This window comes from Hemiscyllium ocellatum, chromosome 24 (genome assembly GCF_020745735.1).
Source record: "Hemiscyllium ocellatum isolate sHemOce1 chromosome 24, sHemOce1.pat.X.cur, whole genome shotgun sequence".
In the NCBI taxonomy this organism is placed as follows: domain Eukaryota; kingdom Metazoa; phylum Chordata; class Chondrichthyes; order Orectolobiformes; family Hemiscylliidae; genus Hemiscyllium; species Hemiscyllium ocellatum.
The window spans coordinates 40,128,083-40,152,099 of NC_083424.1; the positions used below are offsets into that span (position 1 = coordinate 40,128,083).

Genomic DNA, 24,017 nt, shown 5'->3' on the forward strand with positions numbered 1-24,017 from the left:
AGTGTGTTAAAAGGTAAAATTCTCTCAAATATAGGAACAGGAATCTCATCTTAATACCAGATGAATAGTTCTCAGCTAGGATGGTGGTAAAAAATGAGGTCTGCAGATGCTGGAGATCACAGTTGAAAATGTGTTGCTGGTTAAAGCACAGCAGGTCAGGCAGCATCCAAGGAATAGGAAATTCGGAACGCTGATAGGGGAGGGGAGGGAAATATATCCCTGGTATACCAACCTCCGTATACAACGTATCATCCGCCGTCATTTCCGCCACCTCCAAACAGACCCCACCACCAGGGATATATTTCCCTCCCCTCCCCTATCAGCGTTCCGCAAAGACCACTCACTTCGTGACTCCCTCGTCAGGTCCACACCCCCCACCAACCCAACCTCCACTCCCGGCACCTTCCCCTGCAACCGCAGGAAATGTAAAACTTGCACCCACACCTTCTCCCTCACTTCCCTCCAAGGCCCCAAGGGATCCTTCCATATCCGCCACAAGTTCACCTGTACCTCCACACACATCATCTATTGCATCTGCTGCACCCGATGTGGCCTCCTCTACATTGGGGAGACGGGCCACTTACTTGCGGAACGCTTCAGAGAACACCTCAGGGACGCCCGGACCAACCAACCCAACCACCCCGTGGCTCAACACTTCAACTCCCCCTCCCACTCCACCAAGGACATGCAGGTCCTTGGACTCCTCCACCGGCAAAACACAACAACACGACGGTTGGAGGAAGAGAGCCTCATCTTCCGCCTGGGAACCCTCCAACCACAAGGGATGAACTCAGATTTCTCCAGTTTCCTCATTTCCCCTCCCCCCACCTTGTCTCAGTCGGTTCCCTCAACTCAGCACCGCCCTCCTAACCTGCAATTTTCTTCCTAACCTCTCCGCCCCCACCCCACTCCGGCCTATCACCCTCACCTTGACCTCCTTCCACCTATCACTTCTCCATCACCCCTCCCCCAAGTCCCTCCTCCCTACCTTTTATCTTAGCCTGCCTGGCACCCTCTCCTCATTCCTGATGAAGGGCTTATGCCCGAAACGTTGAATTTCCTATTCCTTGGATGCTGCCTGACCTGCTGTGCTTTAACCAGCAACACATTTTCAACTAGGATGGTGGTAAATCTACTTTTGGCCTTAGTATTCAGAGTGAGGGAGTGTAAAAAGTAAAAAAAAAAAGGCTGCGTGCATATTTCTGATCAAGTTACTGGAAAAGGCTATGTGGATTTCAGGTACAGATATTGAGCCAGGTTCAACAGAATTATTCCCACAGGAGAAACCAAGGATGGACAACCCAGGTAGAGCTACAGCTTAGAAGTGCCCCTTTAGGAGGTTGACAGAAGAAAGAAGTGGTAGCAAGACACTTTAAAATCACTGTTGTTAACTAGTTACGATCAGGTAAGCTGAAATGGCATTCATGTAGCTAATTTTGAATTAGTGAACATTTATTGTAGAATCTTACAATATAAACCAGAAAATACAGTAAAACAATTAGAGAGTGTCCTGTCTTGTCAGTATTTTTAAAAAAATACACAGCAGAGACACTTGAGAGTTGTGTTCAATCAACATTTCCAAGATGCAAAGGAAATGTTCAAGCATTGGAGTCATTGTACAGAAGGGCCACCAAGCTGAATTCTTTTATCAGTCTGTTAAAGTTTTAAAACTCGAAACAATGCCTCTCAGAAACAAAGTTAATATCCTTAAGTCTGGGAAAGACAAATCTAAAATATTATTTGAAGATAAATTACAATTAGAACAACTGATTCAATTAGGAAACAAAGTTAGATTGCTACAACCAACTTGCTCACAGAAATGATAAATTAGAACTTACCCCTCGAAGCAAAGAACTCCAGAATCAGTTACTAATTAATGGATGCTGCAATAGGGAAGAAATGGACCTGATGGCATTTTATTGGGTGGATGAATTAAAATGGACCAATTGGCTTTCCACATCCATAATTATCTTGATTACATAAGCAGATGTTTAGCTATATGATTTCTATAAACCTATTTCAGATTGGTCTAAGTCATTGAGAAAGAAATAAGCAACTTTGAATTCAGGCACAAAAACTGCTTTAGAAATTTTGTTTGAAGAGATGGTTCCAAAAAATTTGCAATGCATCAATAATTGTTCAATTTTGTTGAACTAAAGAAATCTGACCCCTCCCCTAACACTTGATGGTCTTTTGACACTGCAAATTTCACTTGAATAAAAAAGGTCTGATCCAATAGGTACCTTTATTTGCCCAAGTAAATACTTCTCCTTTGTTAGTCTAAAGCTGATTTGATCAACTGTGAACAATGCAGTTGAGCCTGATAACATTTCTCAGGTATCCACAAACATGGATTCTAGCTCGAAGTAGTTAATAACACATCAGATGCTGAAATTATGCCTAGATTTCCTGCACTAAACACGGTGTAAAATAATTCAACTACCTCCACTATCTTCTCAGCTAAAATTCCAAATGAAACTGATTCATCCTTGACATATGTAGCTTGTTACTGCAACAAACAGTGAATTACCAACAAAGCTATCAGGAATATACAAACATGACACCCCTTGCTTCCATTATTAGGCTAATTTGCATTTTACAGAATTCTATGTTAAACATAAGATGCTACATTTTGGTATGGCCAAATCAGGACAGGACTTATACACTTAATGGTAAGGTCTTGGGGAGTGTTGCTGAACGAAGAGACCTTGAACTGCAGATTACTAGTTCCTTGAAAGTGGAATCACAGATAGACAGGGTGGTTGTGGTAGCAGCATTTGGTAAACTTGCCTTTAATGGTCAATAAGAGTTAGGAGGTCTTGCTGCGGTTGGACAGGACACTGGTTAGGCCACTTTTGACGTACTGCATTTAATTCTGATCTCCTTGCTAATAGGAAGGATGTTGTGAAAATTGAAAGGGTTCAGAAAAGGTTTACAAGGATGTTGCCAGCGGTGGAGGGTTTGAGCTATCAGGAGAAGCTGAATCGCTGGGGCTGTTTTTCCTGGAGTGTCGGAGGCTGAGGAGTGACCTTATAGATTTGTAAAATCATGAGGGGCATGGATAGGGTAAATAGATACGGTCTGTTCCTTGGGTTGGTGAGGTGGGGTGGTTGGGGGGGGGAGAGGAGTCCAAAACCAGATGGTAGAAGTTTAGAATGAGACACAAAAGATGTAAAAGGGACCTAAGGGGGATCTTTTTCCACAGAGGATGGTCATGTGTGGAATGAGATGCCAGAGGAAGAATCGGCAACGGCTTCTGAATGGGTCAATGAACAGGTAGGGGTTAGAGGCATATAGGCCAAATGCTGGCAAATGGGACAAGATTAATTTAGTGTATCTGGTCGCCATGTACGAGTTGGACTGAAGGGTCTGTTTCCATGCTGTACATCACTATGACTCTATAACTTCATACATGCATCCAAAACTTTAGACTGTTATAAATAAAGAGTTCAACTTTAACAGTTCCTTTTATAATCAGTACCATGAACTTTGAAACATTGATAATGCTGTCAAGGAGCCCCCAAGGTAATTTAGCGGACAAATTGTACTTAAAAAGTGCAGGGATAAACCATAAAAGTCAGAAAGTCTCAACTCTTTTCTGGAGGTATATAATTGAACTCAGTTAATACAGCAATTCAGTATTGTAATTGACTTAAAATGCACATTAACTTCACAGAGCGAAAGTAGCAGCAAAAGACTGGTAGCCAGAATTTCTAATTATTACTGCAAAAAAAAACCGTGTATGCTGTCAAAAATAGATAACCCCACCTGATGTCCTTCACATATGTTTCTTCAATTCAGTAGTTTGAGTTACATATGAGGAATTGCTGTTTGAATTAGAAACTAGAAGGTGATGATAAAATTAAAGCAACAATAACTTCGGTGGTGGTGGGGAACCTTTTTACACTCACTTAGATTAAAACCTATTACTTAAACCACTTAATTCATCTTACCTCCTCTTCCTCTTGTGATTCAGTCATTGGTCCATTACGAGTTTCTTGAAAAAGAATTTTTTTCATTTTTCTATACTGAAGATTATCCAGCTCTCGTACCGCATCTTTTGTTCTTGCAATAAGGTCACAAAGAACTCTTTGCGGATGCTCCCGGCGAACAAAATCATGCTAAGGTAAACACAGTAAATTATCAACATCCAAAACCAATAGCTTTGCATACAGTACTACCTACAATTTTTCCAGGATATAAGAGAGCACAATAAAATAGCTTCTTTTTAATATCATTTAGGTTTGAAGCAAACATCACTGCAGCATAAATAATAACACTATTGTCATTTGTACACCAAAGTAATCTTAGTGTAGCTAAGCAACTGAACACAACTTCAATGTTTGGAGCAGAATCTTTATTTGTTATGCTTTCCTGAGATAATGGCCCTCAAACTATATGATAAATTTTTAAAAATATGTGCTTTCCAGCCAGTGTTAAGTAAAAATTATCCAGTAAGACTGTTACTAGAATATTTGTAGACGCATGTGGGTTATTTGCAGGCATTGCTCAAGTGGATGACTGGAAACCAACCTATTCTACAAATGGACCAATTCATTCTCTCTCATTAATAACATAAGCTAGAATATTAACTTTGAATGGAAAATGTACATTTCTTGAATAGGAGACAAAACTTCATTGGCCCATTAGCATTAAAGGATATTCTTAACATTCATGACTTATATTCTTTCCAGCATCAAGTCAGATCAGCTTCTATATACATTAATTCCAAAGTAGCTACTTGTGGTTGGAGAGAGTAAATCAACTATTTTGGTAGTTGGTAGCATGTGAACAAAATATATGGCAATACAGATCTTGAATTAAGTCAAATTCTGCTCACCAAAATAAATGAGAATCAGAATTAGCATAAAGAAACCAAATTCTCCTGTGAAAAGGCAACTGTTGCAAATTAATTATAGAAGATGACATTAGGACCACCAAATAGTACTTCCACACAGCAAATGGAGTCGACTTCCAAGTTGGGTTATGGAGTGAATCTTTCAGCTATTTAAGAAAATTGAATTTTGTTGGATGAATTATGAATGGCCAACTGAGTTCCATTTATAGGACATATATAGAACATAGAAAAGTACAGCACAGTTTGGCCCTCGATGTTGTGCCTCCTGCATTTATTTTGTTTACTGAACTTAAGTTTCAGACTGGGATGTAATTAAAAGCTAAACCATGCAATCAAAATGGTATGGGGTGCAAAAATGATACACTGAATTAACTATGCAATCAATAGTATTAAAAATAATGAATGGAAACATTCTTGTCTGGTTGCATCTATGGAGATGGAAACAGCTAACCCTATAGGTCAATAACTTTAAAAGATCAACTCTTCCTGTATAGCTGCCATCAGACCCAAAGTTAGATTTTAGAATCCATTGCACGTTACTTTTATATGTATCCACTGGAATGCTTTAACTTCTCTAGTACACAATAAATGTGTATGTATATATTACATGTAATTATTTTCTATCAAACCCTTTTCTCATACATTCAGCATTTTAACTGTCCATTTATCAGTTCCATTTTAGGATTTGGAACTAATTTTTCACAGGAAGGAACTTTAGGATAATTACCTTGAATTAGACCTTTCCAATCTGACGTTTAAGACCATAAAGTCATAAGTTCAAAAGGCAGTAATGGCTGCTGCAGGGCTCCAGCCAAATTATTAGAGTTATATTTTCTTTAATAGGACCCAATTCTCAGATTCACTCCCCTCACCCCCATCCTGCTTTTAGTTCTAAGGGCTCATGACTATTTTGAAGCCTCAAAATGGTGGCACGGAGAAAATAATTGAGAAGTATTGTTTTTAAACGCTGCATTTTTATAGTAAATCACAGAAGTCAATAAAACACTTTGGATAAAACATAATGAAAATATTTATGGCAAAGAAATATAATAATTTCAAAGACAACAATTTGCTTATTAAAAAAATCAAGCTGACAAACCCAATGGTCACCCTGTGAACTGATTTATCAAAATTTAGCTTTCATCCATGGGTCGGTATTGAGGAACTTAACAACAGGGCAAAAACAAGATGCTATGAAGTAACTTTTAACAGATTCAGAAACTTCAGAAGGTTAGTTGTGCATTTTGTTTTACTTAAAGATGAACTGGCAATGTGGGAAAACTAACATTCATTTAATTTGCATTATACAAAAAGTGAGTTCGTTCAAGGGTATCAGTTAACTCAATTGGCTGGACAGTTGATTTGCAATGTAAACAATATAGGTTCAACTCCTGCATCAGCTGAGTTTGGCACGAATGACTCTCCTTCCCAACCTGTCCTTGCACTGAGGTATGACGACCCTTGAGATTAACCATTAACTGTCACTTTCCAATGAGAACACAACCATATAGTCCATTAAGACTCTGGCAACTTTATCTTTAGTGGTACTGATTAAAATCAGAATACTTTTTCTATTTTCTTACTTGCTGCCTGAGAAATGTAGTGGTGAAATCGCCACAATAGAATGGAAAGTCTGAAAAATGTTCAGTGGCACAAGAGAAATAACTCATTCGAACATTTTATTCCCTTATAATGCAAGCTTGCATTTTAAAAGTCTATCATTCACTGGCATTGTATGGTACTTCAGCCAGTATATGAACACAGAAACAGCTCAACTAGATCATGCCACAACAAAGGTATCTACCTGATATGGAAAATTGCTCAGTTATGTCTTATATACAAGCAGCAGGCCAAATCCAATCCAGCCACTGATCACTATCAATCCATTATTGAAGTGCTGGAAGAGGTTGCCAGTGCTGCGAAGCAGCACGGGCCTATCCACAATCTGCTCACTGGTGTTGTTTGGGTTCTGCCAGGGCACTCAGCTCCTGACCTCATACAGTCTTCCTCCAAACATGGACAAAAGAATTGAACTTCAGTGATGACAAAGCCTCACTTGACTGAGCGTAACATCAAGGAACCTGGCAAAACTTGAATCAATGGGTTTGATAGAAAAACGCTCCACTTGTTGGGTTCATCTTGGCACAAAGGAAGATGGTTGTGGCAGTACAAGGTCAGTTGTCATTTCAGCTCTAGGCATCTCTCAGCATAGAATTGGAGGCTAAACTTGGCCCTTTAGCTGCTTCATCAACGGTCTGCCTTCCAAAAGGTCAGACAATTGCAGATGATTGGGCATTGTTGACCAAAAAATGTCATTTGCGACAACTCAGATACAGAGACAGTCCACATCCAAATGCAGACCTGAACAATACCTAGGCTTCAGCTGACAAACGGAAAGTAACATTCAGGCCATACCCATCTCTAACAGCAAAACATCAATTTATTGCCCCTCGACATTCAGCAGAATTATTGAATCTGCCACGAAAAACACCGGTGACTAGAAACGGAATTGAACTAGCTATATAAATATCTTGGCATAAACAGCAGATCAGTGCTTGGGAATTCTACAATGACCAACTCATGTCCTGACTCTCAAAAGCCTGTCCATAACTTACAAGGCACATGATGGATGAGAGGAGCTCCAACAACACAAACACAGGATAAAGAAGCCCATCTGATTAGCACCATGTTCACATACATTCACTCCCTCAGCCACCATATAGTAACAGAAGTATACTACAGAAATTCAGCAAAACTTCTTATAAAGTACCTTCCAAACCCACAACCACAAGGCAAGCAATTAGATGGAAACATCAGCACCTGCAAGTTTCTCTTAAACCACCATCAATCATTTGGAAATATGCTGTCGCTCTCTCACTGTCGTGGGGTCAAAATCTTAGAACCTCAACATTGTGGGTGCACTTACAGCAAACAAACTGCAGCAATTCTGAGAGGTAGCCTACCACCTTCTATAGGGCAACTGGGGATGGGCAATAAATGCTAGCCCAGCTGGCAAAGCACACACCCCTGAAGAAAGAAAGAACATTTATGTTTAAAGGATGGTTTGAGACTCTGCTCATTGTTGACATAGCTCTGCATGACCCTCAATTGCTCATCTGGTCTTCCCGTAATTCCACCTATACTGCTGAGTTCAGCTGCTTCCTATAACCAAAGAAATGCCCCTAGTCACGCCATTCAAAAATCAATGAATAGAACATTACAGCGCAATACAGGCCCTTTGGTCCTCGATATTGCACCGCACTGTCATACTAATCTGAAGCCCATGAAGCTATTCCATGTACGTCCATTTGCCTGTCCAATGACGACTTAAATGCACTTAAACGTGGCGAATCTACTACCGTTGCAGGCAAAGCATTCCATACCCTTACTACTGAGTAAAGAAACTACCTCTGATATCTGTCTTATACCTATCTCCCCTCACTTTAAAGTTGTGTCCCCTTGTGTTTGCCATCCCCATACTTGGAAAAAGGCTCTCCCTGTCCACCCTATCTAACCGTCTGATTATCTTGTATGTTTCTATTAAGTCACCTCTCAAACTCCTCTCTAACGAGAACAGCCTCAAAGCCCTCAGCCTTTCCTTGCAAGACATTCCTTCCATACCAGGTAACATCCCAGTAAATTTCCTCTGCACCCTTTCCAAAGCTTCCACATCCTTCTTATAACATGGTGACCAGAACTGTACACAATACTCCCAAGTGTGGCCGTACCGGAGCTTTGTACAGCTGCAGCATAACCTCCTGGTTCCGGAACTCAATCCCTCTATTAATAAAGGCCAAACCACTATATGCCTTCTTAACAACCCTGTCAATCTGGGTGGCAACTGTCAGGGATTTGTGTATATGGACACAGAGATCACTCTGCTCATCTGCACTCCCAAGAACCCCACCATTAGCCCAGTACTTTACATTCCGATTACTCCTGCCAAAATGTATCACCTCACACTTGTCCACATTAAACTCCATTTGTCACCTGTCAGTCCAGCTCTGCATCCTATCTATGTCTTTCTGCAACCTACAACATCCTTAGTCACTATCCACAACTCCACCGACCTTAGTGTCGTTGGCAATATTTACTAACCCACCGTTCTAAGCCCCCATCCAGGTAATTTATAAAAATGACGAACAGCAGTGGACCCAAAACCGATCCTTGCAGTATGCCGCTAGTAACTGGACACTAAGATGAACATATTCCATCAACTACAACCCTCTGTTTTCTTTCTGCAAGCCAATTACTGATCCAAACTATTATGTCTCCCACAATCCCATTCCCCTGCATTTTGGATAATAGCCTACAATGGGGAACCTTATCGAACGCCTTGCTGAAATCCATATACACCACATCAACCGGTTTACTCTCATCTACCTGTTTGGTCACTTTGTCAAAAAACTCAATAAGATCCGTTAGGCACGACCTACCCTTCACAAAACCGTGCTGACTGTCCCTGATCAGATTATTCTTTTCTAGATGGTTATATATCCTATCTCTTATAACCTTTTCCAACACTTTACCAACAACTGAAGTGAGACTCACTGCTCTGTAATTACCAGGGTTGTCTCTACGACCCTTTTTGAACAAGGGAACCACATTTGCTATCCTCCAGTCCTCAGGCACTATTCCTATAGATAATGATGATTTAAAGATCAATGCCAAAGGCTCGCCAATCTCTTCCCTTGCTTCCCAGAGGATCCTAGGATAGATCCCATCTGGCCCAGGGGACTTGTCTATTTTCACACTCTGCAGTATTTCTAATACCATGTGAACCTTGTGAACCTCAATCTCTTCTAGTATAGATGCAAGTATCTCTGTATCTTCTTCACCAACGTTTTCATTTTCTATAGTGAACACTGCTGAAAAATATTTATTTAGTGCTTCCCCCATCTCCTCTGACTCCACACACAACTTCCTACCATTATCCTTGATTGGCCCTAATTTAAGTCTCGTCATTCTTTTATTCCTGACATACCTATGGAAAGCCTTAGGGTTAACCCTGATCCTATCCACCAACAACTTCTCATGTCCCCTCCTGGCTCTTCTGAGCTCTCTTTTTAGGTCTTTCCTGACTTCCTTGTAACCCTCAAGCGCCCAAATTGAGTGTTCACATTTTGTCCTAACATAAGCCTTCTTCTTCTTGACCAGGGATTCCACTTCCTGAGTAAGTAAGTTTCCACACTAAGTAATCTAATCTGATCTAAACCACGGCTCACGCGTTCTTTATCTTCCTCCCTGCCTGACAGGTATATACTTATCTAGGACACACAGAAGTTTTCCTTGAATAAGCTCCACATTTTTAATGTGCTCATCCCCTGCGGTTTCCTTCCCCATTCTACTCTTCCAAAATCTTTCTCAATTGTATCATAATTTCCCTCCCCCCAGCAGTAACTCTTGCTCGGTGGAGTACACGTATCCCTTTCCATCACCAAAGTAAACCTGACAGAATTGTGATCGCTGTCTCCAAAGTGCTCACCTACTTCCAGGCCAGGCTCATTACCAAGTACTAAATCTAAAGTGGCTTCGCCCCTTGTCGGCCTGTCTACATACTGTGTCAGGAAGCCCTCCTGCACACACTAGACAAAAACTGACCTATCTATCATACTCATACTGTAGTGATCCCAGTCAATACTTGGATAGTTGAAGTCCCCCATGACAACTACCCTGCCTCTCTCACTCTTATCGAGAATCATCTTTGCTATCCTTTCCTCTACATCTCTGGGACTATTTAGAGGCCTATAGAAAACTCCCAGCATGGTGACGTCTCCTTTCGTGTTTCTAACTTCAGCCCAGTTCAGTTAACGAGTCTCCAAACATCCTTTCTACAACTGTAATATTGTCCCCGATCAACAATGCCACACCTCCCCCTCTTTTACCATCTTCTCTGTTCTTACTGAAACATCTGAATCCTGGAAGCTGCAACAGCCATTCCTGTCTCTGTTCTATCCAGGTCTCCGTAATAGCCACATCGAAGTCCCAGATACCAACCCACGCTGCCAGTTCATCCACTTTATTTCGGATGTTCCTCGCATTGAAGTACCCACACTTCAAACCAGGTTCTGCCAGTGTCAGATACTTGATTTTGGAACTCCCTACTCTCATCCTCTTCTGTACCTGTCCTACAATTTTGGTTCCCATCCCCCTGCTGTATTAGTTTAAATCCACCTTAATAGCTTTAGTGAATTTCCCACCCAGGATATTGGTACCCCTCTGGTTTAGATGAAGACCATCCTGCTTGTAGAGGTCCCACCCACCCCAAAAAGAGCTCCAATTATCCAAAAACCCAAAACCCTCCCTCCTGCACCATCCCTGTAGCCACGTGTTCAACTCCTTTCTCTCCCTCTTCCTCACCTCACTAGCACGTGGCACGTGCAGCAAACCAGAGAAAACAATTGTTTGTCCTAGCTCTAATCTTCCATCCTAGCTCCCTGAATTTCAGCCTCAAGTCCGCATCTCTCTTCTGACTTATGTTGTTGGTGCCAAGGTGGACCACGACTTGGGGCTGCTCTCCCTCCCCCTGAAGGATCCGAAAAACACAATCAGAGACATCACGGACCTTGGTACCCGGGAGGCAACACACCAACCGTGAGTCTCTCTCCCCACAGAACCTCCTATCTGTCCCCCTAACTATCAAGTCCCCAATGACTATTGCTCTGCTCCTCTTCCCTTAGAGCAGCAGGTGCCCCACTGCTTTCCCCTGCCAAATCATCCCCCCCAAAGTATCCAAAACGGTATACTTATTGTTCAGGGGAATGGCCACAGGGGATCCCTGCACTGCCTGCCAGTTCCCTTTCTGTCCCCTAACTGTCACCCATCTGTCTTTTTCTTTTATCTGGGGAGTGACTACCTCTAAGTCCTGTCACTAACCCCCTCTGCCTCCCTAATGATCCGAAGTTCATCCAACTCCAGCTCTAGTTCCCTAACGCGGTTTTCGAGGAGTTGGTGTTGGGTGCACTTCCCACAGATGTAGTCAGCAGGGACACTAGTGGTGACCCTTACTTCCCAAATTCTGCAGAATGATCATTCCACTGCCCTACACTCCATTCCCACTGTTCTAACTCCCGAAGTGACTCCTTAAAAAAAAGAATGAACTTTGAAACAAAATTATAATACCTGGAATTGTGAATAACAATGATATTTTAAGGAACATTTTACTCTTTCAAAAGTGAAAATATTTGCTGGTTAAAGGGAATTAAAAATAATGAAGTGCTGTATTGTACCTAAAGTATAATTGGAATACTGCATCCAGTTCTGGTCGCCCTATTATAGGAAAGATATGGATGTTTTGGAGAGGGTTCACAGGAGGTTTACCAGGATGCTGCCTGGACTGGAGGGCTTATCTTATGAAGAGAGGTTGACTGAGCTCGGACATTTTCATTGGAGAAAAGGAGGAGAGGGGACCTAATTGAGATATACAAGATAATGAGAGGCATAGATAGAGTCGATAGCCAGAGACTATTTCCCAGGGCAGAAATGACTAACACAAGGGGTCATAGTTTTAAGCTGGTTGGCGGAGAGTATAGAGGGGATGTCAGAGGCGGGTTCTTTACACAGTTGAGAGAGCATGGAATGCGTTGCCAGCAGCAGTTGTGGAAGCAAGATCACTGGGGACATTTAAGAGACTCCTGGACATGCATATGGTCACAGAAATTTGAGGGTGCATACATGAGGATCAGTGGTCAGCACAATATCGTGGGCTGAAGGGCCTGTTCTGTGCTGTACTGTTCTATGTTCTAAAGTGGTTTCATTACTCTTAACTGTGTTAATCTGTGGTGTTTGTTGCTACTTTTGATGGGTTTTCCCATTGCTTCACCTCCCTTGCACTGCTTTGAATCCACAACAGCAGGGTAAGATGAAAGCATTCAGGAGTGACCAGGGCTCCGAATACAAATCAAGGTGGCCAAGTGGCACTTTTGGATGCAATTAACATTGGGCCTACTCCAATGCCAATGACCAAGCTCATTATGAGACTCTAGAAACATCTTTTGTTAAAAATAGATGCCAAAAGTTACTAAAATGGCTGCCAAGAATCAAGTGACCTTTATCTATTCAACATAATGCCTTAAGCTTCTGAAAGGTTCCTAATTCAGTCAACTGGGATGGGAGTCTTGCCTACAAGTGATTATCTGACGTTATCCTCAAAATTCGTAATTGCTATTGTATGAATTCTACCTCCACGAATCAATGGTCACCAAGATTAATGTTCCATAACAAGTAACCTAAGCAGAACAATGATCTACATAAAAATGCCAAGGACCAACATCTATTTCCTATTGCAGGGTGATTCTATGGCCTTCCAAACCAGTCTGGGTTGACAAAACCGTTATTGGTCACGTGACTAGCGACAATGAATTTTCAAAGGACCCATAAAAGACAGCACCCTGTTTGGGTACATGGGACTATTGAAAGGCCGCCAAAAAAACAAAAATCACTTCCAATTTCAACCTTGTTCTCATCTTTACCTACTTCATCTGACTCTCCTCTTCCCCTTCCTCCTCACCAATTTCTGTTTTTGGGGATAGGCTCGCCACAAATATCCCGACTCCCACAATTACCTGGACGCATTCTCACACCTTATTTCCTGTAATTTCTCTACTCCATTCTTTCAGTTGCTCCATCTCAATCACATTTCTTCTGATGCGATCTTCTGCAGGGGACCTCAGAAACACAAATCTTTCTCATGAACCAATTGGATTCTCCACCACCTTGGTCGACAGTGGCCTTAGCTTGTCCAGACCATTCCTGGCACTTCTGCCCTCACCCTTTTTCCTCTTTCCCACAATAGGTTTCCCCAATCCTCAATTTCGACCCATCAACTTCCCCAAAGGATCACAAGTCACCGTTTCTGCCACCTCCAATGGGATGCCAGATAAAGTTCCCTCTGTCAGCCTTCTGCAGAGACCATTCTGTCCAAGACACTGTGGCTGGCTCCCAAAACCTCTCCACGCCCCCATGGCACCTTCGAACAGAACTACAGGTGTAACTACTCCAAATTAACTTCCTCCCTCCTCACTATCCAAGTCCCCAGACATACCTTGCAGGTGAAGAAGTGATTTACCTGCATTTCACAATCTAGTAGTCAACTGGATTTGCTGCTTACAACATGGTCTGCTTTATATTGGCAAGACAAAACACAATATTGTTTTGTGGAACACATATGATCTGTCTGCAAAAATGATCGTAAGCTTCCAGTTGCTTGCCATTTTTTTTCTGGCCTATATTTCAATCTTGAGATGGGCTCAGTACAAATGGGAAGAACAGCATCTCATTTTCTCTTTGGGGACTCTGCAGCCCTCAGGATTCAGTGTTCAATTTTGATGGCTTGAGCACTTTCTCCCACACTCCAGGTCTTGGCATGATGTGGACTGTGTTTTGTCACATTTTCACCTCAATGGTCCTTATTAGCAACACCAAGCTCACCACTTTTCCATTTCTTCATCTGCCCAACTGCTGTTCTCTATCTTACCCTCAGAAAAGAAGGGGCAGACGCAGATACTATAGTGAAGGAGGAATGTGAAATCTTGGATACAATAATCTATGTTGGAGGGGGAACTTAACATCTTTGACAGGCCACTTTGATATAAGCATCCTGCAAGGAACAAAAGTCGAGATTCTATCACTTACAAATCATCCAGAGGTGTGGACAAGAGTACTGCTAACATTGAGCGATTGCTTCCTAATGTGGGAGGTGAAGGGCTTTTTGAGTAATGACAGGTCAGACAGCCAAACACTCAATTTTCTAATTTCCCATAAAGGTACTGTATAAAGCATTTAGAAGGTACAAATTAAATCAAGAACAATTAGCATGGACTTATTGTCAGATTTGCAATGATTTTTTGAAGAGTTAACCTTTGATGTAGTCTACATGTACTTTTGCAAGGCTTTTGACCAAGTCTGTAGTATCTACCACCTAAGTTGAATTCAAATTGGTAAGTGAAAGAAATCAGAGAGTAATGTTCAATAGAAGTTTCTGTGATTATAAAGCGGTTTCCAGTTGCATCCACAGAGCTCAGCTCTCAAAAGTGTATATAGTTATGTACAAAGCTTCAGTTTCCATATTAAAAGAATGACACAACTGGCAGTGGAGGCAGCCCAGCTGAAGATTGTACCCGAGAGCAGACTGAGAAATCAGGCTTCAACTCCCTGGAGTTTAAAAGAATTAGGAGCCATCTTGTCAAAACATACAAAGACTCCGAGGAACTTGACATGGTGTACACAGAGATTGTTTCCCCTAGCTGGGGAATCAAGAACACAGCACACAGCTTCAGATATGAACGCGTCCCCATACAGGAGTGTGTTAAAATTAATGTTAAAGATCTGACATGTGAATTTTTCCTTGTACTTATAAACAGTTATTTTATCTTGACCTGTATTGTGTTCTGATTTGCGCATAAAATGACTTGCACACAAACTCAATGGAATCAATTTGTAATTGGGAGACAGCCTACAAGGATAAGGAAATTATGGAAAAACATGAGTTGCACAACAGCTAGAGTACTGTGCACAATTCTGGTCACCCCATTTCAGGAAAATTATTATATTGGAAAGGAGAAAAGTTTACAAGAATGGTGTCAGGAGTGAAGAATTTTAGCCAAAAGGAAAAATCAGATAACCTGAGGTTCTCTTTGGGACAGCAACAGAATGTGTTTAAGCTGTACAAAATTATGTGGGGTTGAAAAAAGTAGATATCAAGATGTCTTGAAATCAGAGCACAAAGATTTTGAAAAAGGTGTCAAAAGGATTAGGGAGGTGTTAAGGAGAGGTTTTTTTCCCCCAAAACGCTGTGCTGTTCATGGAGAAAAAAGTGTTGGGAATAGAAACCCTCAGGGTTTTGAAGTAAAGGATCTCTGACTGCTAAATCTACAGAGCTACTGACCTCAGACTGGAAAGTGGAATTAAATCAGCAGACACAGATGTGTTGGACTAAATGGTCTCCTTCCAAACAAGATTTCAGTGTTTCTATGTTAACTCAGACATTGAAACATTGTAAATGAGGAGAGCTTAAAATCTGTTAGCTGACCACTATGCAGAAAAGGAGAAATTTTACAATTAGATACTTTAAAAGTTGAAAAATTTAAATTTATCTTAGTGTAAAATGTCTTCAAACACTAATATTTTATGAAATACAATAATCAAAAGAAACTACCAATGTGATTCAGAATTCAAGAGGTTACTTAGCACTGCTTTATTCACATGGTAACACCTCAATCTACAATCTTTCTTCAGCAGTTCACAAGGAACCAACTTTATTTTGAAACTCTAAATTTCCCAAAATGGAAGTACTTAAACTTAAGTCCAAATGCATTGTCAAGGTTGCAGTGCTGGAAAAACACAGGAGGTCAGGCTCCATCTGTTGAACAGCAGAATTAACTCCCTTGCCCGAAACGTCGATTCTCCCATTCCTCAGATGCTGCCTGACCTGCTGTGCTTTCAAGCACCCCACTCTTGACTTCGATCAATCCAGCATCACTTTATCCAAATGCATTGTTTCTTATTCAAAACTCGACTCTTCCATTTTGCTTTCCTTGTACTAAAATAACATGAAATGCCTGTAAACTATTAAAATACAACATTTCTATTTAAGATTAACCTTTGGGAGATTACCAGTTTAAAAACTGATCACAAATTGACACAGGAAAAGGCTGACCAAGTCAAACTGTACAGTGATTTCATTAGGTATTTCAAGAAATGAATGGGTGACACTGCAGCCAAGAATAGAATACTTTAGCCTTTAATGCTATTAGAGAATGGAGAGATTATACCAATTTCAAAAAAGATATAGCGTCAGCCAAAGTGCACCATAAATCTGAGAAATAGACCGCACTGAGAGTACAAAAAGCACTGAAAGTAGAATATCTTTTGATAAGTGCAATGTAGTTGCCATTTTTCATGTAAAAAGAAATGCATAATTTATTAGACAGTTATTTTGGTATAAGAATGAACTTAATTGATTCAAGTGCTTCAAAATGAGATGCTTTCAATTTTTCAAATAACCAGCTACAAATTCTTAATTTAATTATTTTTTAATTCTGAATTCAAAGAACTTTTACAGTATTCACCACATATTTTAGCTTAGTCTTATAAGCCTTTAAATAATCCAGTTGAATAAACAGCAATAACTGCTGCTATGCTTAAGTTTGTCTTGGAAAACAATCTACATTATTGCATTGTTTTCAGAACATGAATGAACATAAAGTAGTAACCAGTCACTGCATAGAATCCTGGCCCACAGAATTAACAAGTCAAAGGCAGAACCTAATTTTGTTTTTAAAATGGTGATTATATAGGTCCTTAACATCGCAAAAGTATCCTGGACTCAAATATCGATTGATATATCTACGTTAAGTTATGAAGCAAACTCAATATTTTAAAAAGTTTGATTGAACACTGGCATGACTCAAATACCACAACTGGTGAGTCATCCAGATGCAGTGTACAATTGAGATTCAAATTCTTTATGCCAAAATTAATGATCAACTAATTGAATTTTTTAAAACTAATTCTCAGTAATTGAAATCAAACAAAATTGAGAATAATTGATCAGCACGACAGAAAGTATTGAACTTCTTACCCGCAAAAGTTCTAATGATGTTGGTCGATCCTGCGGAATCTTCTGCAGGCAGTAATCCACAAAACTCCTAAAAAATTGAGACCTACCAAATAAAAATCCAAAAGATAGAAGCATTAACAGACATTTTCTGCAATGTCTTCCTGAAATCTTTGAAATGGACTACTGCTTTCAGGATTCATTCAACAGCACAATTATACTGACCTGTCAGGTTCAAAATCACAAAACAACTATCATTTTTAAATTTCGTTATCATGTAAAATACCAGCTAATCGAAACTGTAAAAATCTGAAGTGATAATCAGAGATGAACAAACATTATTTTGTAGCAGACACTGAACAAAGATAGATAGAAGATCTGAGCTCATCAGATAACGGATTTGAATTTCAGAAGTGAAATCTAAATCAAGTGAGTACATTTAAATATTCCAATATCATGTAATTGCTAGTTTTATGAACAAACAGGTGACTTGATAATTCCATCAATAAAAACTTACCACTCATTTGACTGAAGTGTTGGAGATTCATTCTGGGCAATGTGATATAAGGCACTCATTGCGTTCATGTTGAACAAAGGTGGTTTGCGTTCAGCTAAGAAAAAGACAATAGTAAGTGCATGTTGAGAAGTTGCTCTATATCCACACCAGCCAGTAATAAACCCATATGGATAAGAACTGTTGTCATAGAGAGTAATCCTATTCTAAGATCACCTGTTCAACCTCGTAAAGATCTTTTCAATGGTAAACATATAAAGGGGAAAAGGCTTATTAAGCGTATACAAATTTTCAAATACTGGTATCAAATTAAGCCACTAATTCTGTTCTGTAAACATGGCTAAATTTTACTTCAATGTATTGTGCAATCATGATATTGAAAGAGAAAATGGCAAAATGCATTTTTCGAGATTTACAACAGTTTGTAAAAAGACATCTTAAGTCCCAAATAAGAGTTCAACTTAATTTTATTAAAAGTAACTACTTGAGAAATTGCTGAAAGCAAATCAGAGGTTGGAGTACACTGACAAAAAGATGATAGGGACAATTCTACTGAAGTATTTGGAGGAAAAAAAGTTGCTAACATCTGTCCAGCAATGAAGTGTCTAGTTGCTGCTTCGAAAACAAGTAATACTTTCCTTATCCAGAGCAGGTAGATAGAAAGTTTTGTTCCTCTTACGTGCACTAAAAAATATAGATGCCTGCAATATGAACAAAATCAAATTTTAAATATTGGCCATCTCTACTGCAATGGTTCAAGGTAGCCATCTCCTGCTAATTTCTCATGGAAAACTTCCTCCCTCCAACACTATAGCCAGAGTAGAATTCATTGAATCAGAGTAATCCAGGGAAGACGTACAAAATACCAAATTACACTGTACTCCACACCTTAGCTGTACTACAAGTAGACAAACTATCTAATTTGCAAGGTTGAAATAGGCTTTTGTCAGAGGTAATGATATGTCTGGTTAGCAGCAATATTAAAAAAAAGTCAGACACATGCATAAGTCTCTCCCTGTCAATTGGTATGTCTTCTGCTGCACATCCTTGGGATGGCACATAATTGGATTCCTTGTTGCTTCAGGATAAAGCTTCAGAGAAATTCTGAGGTGTTGGGCAACGGAGTGGCAACTAGTACATAGAAATACCCAAATGATCATGAATCAAGCTGCAAACTATGGACAACTAGTCCATTGCCACATCAGCATGAGTTTAAAGCTCATGGGAGAAAGCCCTAGCCAAATCAAAAGTCAAGTGGATCTTAAATGACTAATGCTTAAAGAGGTCATCTTTCCAGACACACTTGCAGCCAAATTGGTAGCAAATCCAATGGAGGCTGAGAGGAGCACTATAATATTCAAGAGTCTTCATGAACTTTTCCCATGCTTGCACCTTGAAGTGGACATTGTGTTAGTTCTCTGCAGCAGAACAACCAGAATGGAAGAGACAACAGTTACAAATAATAAGTCCAACTTGACTGATTTTGAAAACCAGTGCTGGGGGCAGTCTCAAATTGACTTTCGCAGTCCACTAGTCAGCTACCATCCACCTCGAGTTAGCAGCCTGAATTAGTGAAGTGCTGGCAGACCAGAGTACTTGCTTCACTGATTAATTGGGACTGGAGCGGTCTACTCAACTTCTGTCTATTGGTTACCTTATCTGGCAAGCTGAAAGATTCCAGCTCTCTGAAAGGGCAATTTGGAACATCAGTACCATGTGCAGAGGACAGTGACAGGATGGAGCTGGGCTATAAAGCTCATAGGATAGCAATGATCGATGGGGTCCTTGATGGATTTATCTGTGAACACTGCTCTCCCATGAGCGATGTCACTCAGCCAATGCGGCATGGGCTGAATTTAGAGGACATGTGCAAAATGTTCAGAATATGCTTCCTCTATTGCAACTAAACTTGAACAGGAGTAGAAGACAGTGATTGCTATCTATGCTGCAACACTGTGCTCCACTCTGGAGCACAAAAGACCAGTTCTACAAAGAGCTTGACACCACATGCAGAATTCATGACAAAACATTTCAACATACTCAAACCCAGAAATGGATGTGGACCACAAGATGTGGCCCCTTGCCTCAGACAACACAGGAAGATAAAAAGAACAAGGACAGAAGCTATTTAAGCTTTGCTGCTACCATGAGCTGGATGTAACTAATGCTTTTTACTCCAGAATAAACCATGCCATCATATATTCTGGAAACATCCATAATCAGGACTTTGGCACCAGCCAAATTTGCTCACCAGACCTAACTTGCATCTTGAATACGTTGGTTGCAACTCAATCTGTGTACCAGATCAGGACACTTCCACCGAAGCTTTTCCAATCAAAACTAAGGCTCTCCATACATCAACATACAATCATATAAAAGCAAGACATGGATAATATCCAAGTTTGGATGAAAAGTGGCAAATGGCATCTGCATCACACAAGTTCCAAGCAAAAAGATCTCAAATGAGAGAGAACCTAACCATCATTCTTGACATTTAACAATGTTAATGTCCCAACATTCTGGGAGCTTATCACTGATCAAAGAACGAACAAATCCAGCCACAAATCACTGTGGCGACAAAAGCAGTTGCAAGGCTAGGAGTTCAGCAGCAAGTGACTCAGCACATCTTTTCAATGTTTGCCTTCCATTTATAAAGCACAAGTAAAGAGGGTGAAGGAATATTCTCTGCTTGCCTGGATTAATACAACTCCAACACAAGAAGCTGGATCCAGGTCAGAGCAGTCTGCCTGACTCGCACTCAATTAATGACCCTTAACATTCACTGTCGCACCTGTGCCTAACAAGTGCAGCAGTGTGCATCATCAACAAGATTAGTGTAAAACCACTTGCAGCAGCATAGTCAAAATCCAGGACCTCTACCATCTGGAAGGACAAAACAAGCAGATATACAAGTATCCATCCAAGCAACACACTACTCTCATTCAGAACAACATTACAGTTCCTTCACTGTCACTGGGTCAAAATCTAGGCAGTGACTCTCCAACAGCACATACGCGAAATAGACTGGAATAGTTCAATCTGCCATTTCAAAACCACCTTCTCAAGGACAACTATGGATAGACAATAAGTGCTGGCCAAGCCAACAAAGCCTATATCCCGTAAACAAATAAAACAAATCAGCAGTTTTTGCATATTCTCAGCCAAGTGCCATAATCTGCAATGTGAGGTACAGGCCATGACCCCCTACACCACGTGCAGCAGATCCTGACTTACTAGAGTAAAGCATACTGTGATATTCAGCAGAGATAAGCAACAAAGTCTAATTGTCTATTGTCCCAAGAGAGAGAAAGCGGAGCTGGTCAAACAAGAATCAGAAAATAGGAACTGTTCAGAGTTGAGGTGTGAAGTGGAGTAGCCCAGAGGATTTGGGCTTGAAACCGGCTGATAAACCAAAAACGTCTTGGCTTGACAAACACTGGCAAAATTGTAAAAGATCCTGGATAAGCATGATTAAGAATAGGTAATATGCACAAGCATTACATAATACATTAAGAGGAAAACAAGAAACTGAAACAACAGTGAACAAATGCCAAATAATGGAAATGGAAGTTCAAAAACAAATTTCCTCTAAGTGCAAATGTTGGCAATATAATACCTTAAAAGAAATGTGACAGCATTTTAGAAACAGCGTAAGACAATTTAAAGTGAAAGCAGTAATAAAATTACAAAGGTACAGTTAAGAAAACTGCAACAGTTCTGGGTTCACTATTATAGGAAGGGCACTAAAGCAAAGAGAACATTCAGCATTGGTTCAACCCTGATGGATTTTGATTTAATGAAAAAATAAGGAGGCCAGGTTCCCCAGTTGAAAGTCCACTGACAAAAAAAAGATGCCCACCTAGATGAAGATTATACAGTTTTGATGTTTGGACCATAGAATATTTTCTGATACAGCAGCTGAAGCTTTTTGCTTCTTTTAAAACAAGACAATTAGGACAACATCTGAACCGCCTTAATGTTGTAGTTGATAAACTATGTGGTTCCAGCTCTGGCAATTTTAAGTCTTATGATCACAAGAAGCCAGCAGGGAAAATATAGTAATGGCTGCATATTAAGTGATAGCATCAGCACCTTTTCAATTCATCTAATGATTCAACTAATACTTTCAATTCATCAATTTGCTCCATACAGTGATGCAATGCACAAACAGAATCGTGTGTCCCAAAATAAAACAAAGATCATGCATTCAGGTAGAAATCTGAAGATGAAGCCGTTATACAGATTGCAGCAAAGAATATACAGCAAGCAGGAGAGATACAATCATCTGACAATTACTTAGGAACATTACCAAAGGATGCCAAACAATTTAAAATTTATTATTAGATTCTCATGTTTGAAAGAGTTTTGAAATTCTTGAAGATGCTTCACTCATTTTGGAAAAACACGGTCTGTCAATACAAATTGACAAGGCTACAGATAAGTTGAAAACAATGACTAAACAAACATTTCATAAAAAATGTCATCAAATACAAACCAAGTTCGATGGATGTTATGCCAAGAGACCACACATCTACTTTTCCATCATATTGTCCCTCGTCCATCGCAAGGATCACCTCTGGGGCCATCCTGGTAAGCAGACACAATTAGTTGTTTTGAAGTAAAATTCTCTATTCTTCAAATATATTCACTGATACAAAGAACAAAACTTTAGAACTAAACCTGGACTAAAGGGATATTATGTTATTTCACAAATTCATGAGTTAAGTCAGACGTAGTTATGTTACCAAAAAAACTCCCAACAGGATAAGTAAATCAAAATTGCTGTCAGTAATGTTTTTGTTGTTAATGGTGGCAAAAACAGCCAAAACATGAATAGGAAGGGTTTGGAGGGATATGGGCCGAATGTTGGCAGGTGGGACTAGATTGGGTTGGGATATCTGGTCGGCATGGACGGGTTAGACCGAAGGGTCTGTTTCCATGCTGTACATCTCTATGACTCTATAACTGCACCTTTCAACTGTACCATCTCATAGCGTCACTTAAAGGCCATCAATTCAAAGCACACGTCTGATGTGACCTAGGACCTTTCTGGACTACAGGTTTTGGCCACTGGACAGCCTGGATTTCCAGTTTGTAATTAACTCCATTGAAGACCAATAGTTATGTTTTGCTGCAATTATAATACAATGGTGTATACTATGACTGGGCTAAAAAAAGTAAAACACTGATATTTCTCTTACAGGAGTCAGATTCTAACTTAAGTATTATTTGAATTCACCTTACCAGTAAGGCGTCCCAACAAATGAGTTGGCAGGGCATACTATAGAGGCAGATCCAAAATCAGCCAGTTTGACTTGTCCTGGTTCAGTTAGTAAAATATTTCCTGCCTTTATATCTCTGCAAAAAAAAAGAAAACTGAGACTTCACCAATTTGATCCAAGTTCGATTTTTAGATTTGCATCAGCTTAGGTTAAATCAGAAAATTTTGGGAGTGAAGTTTAAGGCCCACTCCATAGATTTGAGCACATAACTAAGTGACATTTCAGTCTAGTGCTAAGGGAATGCTATCACAGATCTAAAACAAAAACAGCATTTGCTGATGGGTCACTGGACTCTGCATCCTCCCCACAGATGCTGCTGGACCTGCTGAGTTTCTCTAGCAATTTGTTTTTGCTTCAGATGAAAGCCAGTTGTTGTTTTATATTCATCCATGGGACATAGACTTCACTGGCTGATATTTATTTCACATCCCAAGTTGCCAGAGAAGGTGGTGAGCTGCCTTCTTGACCAATGTGGTCCATTTCGTGTACAGTGAAGTAAAGGCAAAATCTTTCCGAGGCACAATCAGCATATATCCTCATTTATGACCTTATAATGGCAATTTTTCCATCATATCCACGCTTAAAACCTGCCATGCTGCTTTCTAAACTGGAAGCAGTACAGAAGATGGTTATATCCAGGAGCAGATAAAATGTGCCAACATGTAATTATTTCAAAAATTCCATCACGACAGGAGCAGTACGGATGGAAACTTACAGGTGATGGTGTTTCCTTTACCAGCTGCCTTTGCCCCTTGAGACGGTAGTGGAATTGGTTTTGAAGGCGCTACCCAAGGAATTTTGGTGAAT

At 40.2% G+C, this 24,017-nt stretch overlaps 1 protein-coding gene across 7 annotated transcripts in view; it reads right to left on the reverse strand.

Annotated features, from left to right (window-relative positions):
- taok3a (TAO kinase 3a) overlaps positions 1-24,017 on the reverse strand; it is a 114,835-nt gene that overhangs the window by 25,637 nt on the left and 65,181 nt on the right. For all 7 annotated transcript variants that reach the window (XM_060843710.1, XM_060843706.1, XM_060843711.1 and 4 more), the window contains 5 exons: positions 23,173-23,286; positions 22,424-22,515; positions 17,932-18,025; positions 17,439-17,520; positions 3,954-4,121 (listed from right to left, as the gene is read on the reverse strand). In XM_060843710.1, coding sequence (XP_060699693.1) covers positions 3,954-4,121; positions 17,439-17,520; positions 17,932-18,025; positions 22,424-22,515; positions 23,173-23,286 — 550 coding nt within the window. The remainder of the gene's footprint in view (positions 1-3,953; positions 4,122-17,438; positions 17,521-17,931; positions 18,026-22,423; positions 22,516-23,172; positions 23,287-24,017) is intronic.